General features: G+C 59.3%; 1 protein-coding gene across 1 annotated transcript; it reads left to right on the top strand.

Annotated features, from left to right (window-relative positions):
- Window positions 1-997: 997 nt before the first annotated feature.
- On the top strand, window positions 998-5672 carry POM121L2 (POM121 transmembrane nucleoporin like 2). The gene has a single exon (XM_082731574.1). It carries the CDS (start codon window positions 1265-1267, stop codon window positions 4250-4252), a length of 2988 nt encoding a protein of 995 aa, XP_082587700.1. The 5' UTR covers window positions 998-1264; the 3' UTR covers window positions 4253-5672.
- Window positions 5673-5917: the final 245 nt, after the last annotated feature.

Raw genomic sequence — 5917 nt, 5'->3', positions numbered from 1 at the left:
GACCCTGTGGTCACTTTATCTGTGAAAAAATTGCTTCAGGATACTTTGGAGTCTAGAGAGGCTGACAGCGCAGAAACCCTCCGGGAAGCCCGTCTGAAAGTCACGATCTGGAACCACCCAGGCCTCTGGGCGCCCAGCAGAGGGGGCGAGAGCAGTCTCGGGCCTTGACTCCTGGGAACCAGAAGACTTCTACCCTTTAATCTCTGCCTCTCGGGTCTTCTATTCAGAACCTCGTACTGAATGGAGCAGGGAGGACTTTTCTTTCCCGAGGGCCCTGAAATCGCCGGCAGGGGAAATTCCAGGAGCAGATTCAACCACAGAAAGTCACGAAGGGCTCGAGAAGGGAAACTATTGCGCACCAGGGAAGAGTGTTCCCTCCAACCTGTCACTAGAGTCTCTCCGTCCCGACCCGCTGCCACCGGGGACTGACGGCAGCGCCCTGGCCTCGCGGCGCCACCGCCGCTGCGCCCGGAGCCACTCCCGCGCTCGGCCCCTCCCCACCGGCCTCCCGTCATCCCGCTGACAACTGAGGGGCGACCGGGATTCGGCCCGGGGGAGAAGAGCCGGGACGGGTCCGGGAGGGGGCGGCGTCAGGAGCTCGTCCTTCCGGCGGAGGCTGGCCCTGGAGGCGAAAAGGTAAGGGCAGCGGGAGCGCAGAAGCGGGGGAAACGTCCGCCGAGTCCCCCAAATCAGCGTCCCGGGCTGCTGGCGGCCGGGGGGCCCCGGTCGGCTCCCCTGCCCTGCGCGCTCCGAGCGCCGCCCCCACCCACCCCGCGGGGCTTGCCCCGACTCCGGGGCCGCGCGCCTGGACCCCCGAGTGGCCGCAGCCAGAGCCTGGAGACCCGGCGCCCACTCGACCGCGGCTCCCGGACGGCGTTGCGGGCGCGGAGCCAGGTCTCACGGCCTCACGGTCCCAGCCGCGCGGTCCCGGATGGCGCTGCGGGCGCGGAGCCAGGCCGCGCGCTGCCCCCCCGGCCCCTCCCCGGCGCGCGCCGCAGCCGCAGCCGCAGCCGAGAGCGCACAGGCCCCAGCGCCCCGCCGAAGCGTCCAAACCGCACCGCAAGCTCCTGGGGCTGCCGGGGCCCCTCTCCTCTGTTCCCACGGGGCGCCGACCTGTGGGTGCCGGGCCTGGGGGCTCCCGAGTGCCCCGAGACCCTCGCACTTTCCTCGCGCCAGGATCCCAACCGTCAGCGGAACACGGCGCGCTCCGACTCCGGCTGAGTCCGTCAGAAACCGGGGGAACCGACCCGCCTCGGCGCCCCGCATGGGCAGTTACCTGGGCAGGCCGGGGTCCCAGCCGTCGTCTCCCGCGCAGGCGCGCACGGACTCGACCGAGAGGCCGCGGAACCGCCGGCGGGCTCAGCCCCTTCGTCAAGTCCACCGGCTTACGGCCGTCCACCGCGCCCACCCGGCTCTGCGGCACCGACCTGCGAGGAGGCAGCCAAAACGGGATCCTGCCAGTCCCATCGCGTGGGCGGTCCATGAGGCTTGGAGGCGCTTTCCCATGGAGAGGTCCCAGAATTCCATCGTGGGGCCTCTTCCCTCAGACTGGTGGGACAGTTACCTCCAGCGGACTCTCTGGTCTCTTCGGCACCCCAGGGCAGCAGGGAGCCCGGTGACCATCAAGATAGCTCCTCCTGAGCGGAGAGCGCTTCCCACCACTTCTCCCGCAGACGACATGGACTCTGCAGGGTCTTCACCCTCTCAGAAGCCCCCAGACCCGTGTGCAAAGGAGACGGTGCTGAGGGCCCTCGGAGAGTGCCAGAAAGGGAGAGTGAGGTTTGATGAGCCACTGTTTCCCGAGGACTCACACAGTGAAATCAGGAGTCCAGACACCAGAGCATCCGCATTTAGGCCCCTGGTGAAACACGGAGCTCTCACTTCTTTTGTGCCCAGGCCTGGGCCTCTGAAGAGAAGCCTCAAGCCCTGGAGTTCGGATCGTAGCTTGACGGAGAGGCCCAGTTGCTCCTACCTGAGCTCCTTGGCCAGCACACACACAGGTGGCCTGCTCGGCTCCAGAAGAAATGCGATCGCAAGTTCTTACAGTTCTGCGAGAACTTTCTCTGAGCTCTGGAAGAGAAATGTTTCCAGAATGTCCCTACAGACACCAGAGTGGCCAGTAAAAAAGGCAGAAAAGGGTCATCGGTCTCACTCTCCAGTCTCACTGGAATCAGACGGGTCCCCAGAAGCATCTGGCAGCTCTGGGCTGCTCTCTAGTCCTGGGGACCTGCTGGCACCGACCCCACCTCACCATCTTCGTGATGCAGACCCTGGAGAGGAACTGGCGTTAGGGGAGAAAGGTGAACTCCAGGGGAGCAATAAAGCGGGAGAGGAGACAACCAATCTCACCACAGACTCTGTCCCTGAGACATGCTCTGCTCTTCAGCCTTCCCTGCCTCTCGCCCTGCCTTCTGCAGGCCCTGCTCCAACCCAGAACCCAAATCCACAGCTGGAGAGCCTCACAGAAATGCGGGAGTCTCCCCTGGCCCTCCCACCAGCCACGGGAGAGGCAGTCTCCCTGAAGGAGGGCGGCCCGCTGTCGTCCCAGGGCTGCTCAGGGTCAGAGCCCCTTTCAGGCACCTCTTCAGACTCCAGACCCATGTCAGCTTTCATCCTTCTGACCTCTGTTGCTCCCACATCACCGGCGACTGATGCCACATGGCCCCCTCCATCCTCTCAGGCCGAGGGGACTGCTGGCAGCCCTGCGGTGCTCCCCGGGCTGAGTCCTCTGTCCGGAATGAGCAGCCCAGTGCCCCATCTTCCTGCCTCTGCACCTCCCGAAGCCACAGCTTCTGCGGACCCCACGTCAAGCCCTATGTTGGGGCTCCCACCCAAGAGTGAGATCGGAGTCTCTTCATATTCCACAACTTCAGTGGCCACTACAACATCTTCAAGCATCCTGACTCCCCTGCCCACGATCGCTCCTTTCTCTTTCGAGCAGACCTCTCCTCTAGCTTCTCCTGCTTCAACCCACCTCCTCCATGGCCCAGTCAAGGCTCTCTCTGGCATCATGGCCACCCCCCCCAAAGACCGTTCTTTCGTGCCACCATTGGATTTGGCCATTGTGAATGTTACCGGTACCCCCGGCAGCACTTACTCCACCCCTTCGACCAGCCACTCCTTCCTTCTTGGGGCTACCTGTGCCTTCAGGGCCAGCTTCACCCCGACCACAAGCTTCATCTTCTCAGCACACCCGCGTACTACTGTTCCTACCGTGCACACGGTCACCATCTTTAGCCAGGTTCTTTCCAGCGCTGTGCAGATATCCCCTCGTAAAAGCACTGCCAGCTTGCAGGGTGTGGGCTGTCCTCTGTCAGCCTCAGCCCTGGTAGCTTCGCCCCAGCCCTCATTACCATCCAGCATCTCCGCTCCCATATCCACACTCGGGTATCCCTCAGGGGCTGGCTCAGGGCCACTCTTCCCATGCTCCCCAGGAGCCACTCTCCAGCAGGCATTGGGGGCTACAGGTGGGCAGAGGCAAGGGGCCCCACAACCAGCCCTTGGCCCAAGCCTCAGTAGCCCTTTCATTTTTGGAAACTCAGCTGCGGCCTTCCCCACCCCAACCCCCGCTCCGGCTCAGCTGGCCTTAAGCAGTACTGCGAAGTCACCCTCTGGGGGTTTGACCGCCTTGGCCTCCGCCTGTCCCCTCCCTGCAGGCATCTGGCCGAACTTTGGCAGCACTGCGGCAGGGGTTCCCTCTGGCCAAGCAAGTAAGACTGGTTTGGGGGTTGTGGCCCAGACGCACCAGAATGTGGCCTGTGGCTCTGTGTTTGGCAGCACAGCCCCACCCCCTTTTGCTTTTGGGGGATTAGTGACCCCTATGGACTGTGGGGACTCTGGGGTCAGTGGGCCTGGCCCGGACAGGAGCTCCAATCCCGGGACGTTCAGCACTGGAGGAGTGCCAAGTGGGACCCGTGGCGCCATCTCACCTTTTGGAAAGGGCTGGAGCCAGAACAGTCCAGGCCTGACCAACCAGAGGCCACCTTTTGTCTTGGGGAGGGCCAGCATTTCTGCAGGAAAATCTATGTTTGGGGGCCCCTGCGTGGCCCCCTTTGCTCAGAGCACCCCTGTCCCTGGGCCAGTAACAACAAGCAGCAGCTTCAACTTTGGGATGACTTCTCCACCTGCCCAGGGTTGTGCCGGGAAAGGAACTTTCAGATCACCAGCCTCTTCATTTTCCATTGGTGCAAAATCAAAAACCCCAAAGAACCGGGACCAAGGGCATTCCCGAAGGCATGCCCACAGGAAATAGCCTGTGTCCCCCTCCCCTGATCTGGACTTCAGGATTGTGAAGAGCCTTGTGGGTCTTCCAATTCTCTACAGCAAACGACTCCCAGATCTCAGGCTAGAACTTTACATATTCACCGTGTGGGTCCCAATCTGCAACCTTAGAAGAAGGTGAAGAGCCAAGGTATCTAGCAGTAACGGCAGAATGAAACCGAGTAGGACCGAACCTTCACAACTAAAGAACTGTCCCTTCTCACCCACTCCTCTCTCTGTTGGGGTGAGAGTGGTCAGGACACCGCCCCGACTTTCTCCTCGGGAACAGACATGCCAGGAAGGCAGCAAGTACATCCCGCACTCTTGCATCTTTTGGGGGGAGGAACAGATTCTAAAACTTAGCCTGCTCTCATCTGGCCGGAAGAACTCATTCCCTTTCTCGTCCCACAGGGGTGCGCCCCCTCATCTCTCACTGCTTTTTCTTCAGTGAGCCCTTGGAGGAGCTTTGGATGTAATTTGACCTTGACTTGAATTCGATGAAATCTGGTGTAATTGTCCCTGACGGATCAACCCTTGAGGGCTGCACTTGCTGTCACTTCCTCCCACCGAAGCGGTTTTAATCTTTTCCTGGGAGAGGTGGTGCTCTGGCCCCTTCCTTTCCCTGCCAGTTTAGCTCCTCACAGACGGGAAAGTCCTGTCTGTCAGATCCCAGAGGTCACTCCGTGTTCCAGAAAAGGGAAGCTCTCGGCCAGTGTCCCTCCAGGCTTGGAGCAAGGCTCCTGGCCTTCTGCTTTCCACTCTCCAGTGTGTCTGTGAGACTTGCTCTCATCACTTTGTCGACACAACTGTGCCTTTTGTACTTTGAGCTGAGTCTGGAGGAGGAATGGCTTGGAGGAGTGATGTTACTCCCAGAGAGCAGAGCCCCTGTGAGAAGTTTCTGGGGCTGGGCTGATTGTCTAGGGCTAGCAAGACCACTTAATGGCTGCAAATATTGATTCCTGACCTCACAACAGGGTTTTGACTTCAAGGGCGGACTCCTCAAGAAGTAATAGGGCCTGGAGAGGGAAGGACATGTTCTTCTCTCTACATTATAGTCATGATCCTACAGTATGAGCCAGAAAGGCCCAATTAGGGAGCCAAAGTTTACACTTCATGTTTTCTTTGAATCTGTACCTCCACATTCACATCTCTCCCAGAGAGGACAGGCAGGGCAGGAAGCCTTAGACCTGAGAACATGGGAGAAAGGGAGACATGTCAGCAGACATCTGCTCTGGAACCAACAGGAGGTCTGTAAGTGAACTGTGACATATTCCTTAGCATTTCCTAGTGTGGGGGAGGCAAGAATGACTCCCTGAACACATCTATCTCCTGTTTTATGGATATCTTGGAAGAGGTCCAATTGGAACAACAAGCAATCTTCTATTGGTTGATAAAATAAAAATAAATGTTGAAATAAGTACATGCTACAGGAATTACTGTTAAACTCGTATCAATAGAGAGGCAGAAAGACATTAAGAAACTTGCCCAAGCCCACCCTGTTAGTGAAGGCCAATGTGGGGTTTTAAACTTCATGGTTCCAAGGTCTGTGGTCACCTCTCCCTCACTACAGCAGGTCCTCAGAGCTAGAGCTGTATAGCAGGTATGTCTGATTAAATCTCCATGCCGTTTCAGATGTTTACAGCATTCCATGACCCAA

Source organism: Mustela nivalis (genome assembly GCF_964662115.1).
Source record: "Mustela nivalis genome assembly, chromosome: 5".
NCBI lineage: Eukaryota > Metazoa > Chordata > Mammalia > Carnivora > Mustelidae > Mustela > Mustela nivalis.
Note: the sequence above shows the minus strand (reverse complement) of the source record. Positions and strands in the feature narration are given on the sequence as shown.

Bases quoted from the DNA above. Each gene is read 5' to 3' on its own strand.
- POM121L2 (XM_082731574.1), top strand. From the start codon at position 1,265: ATGGGCAGTTACCTGGGCAGGCCGGGGTCCCAGCCGTCGTCTCCCGCG.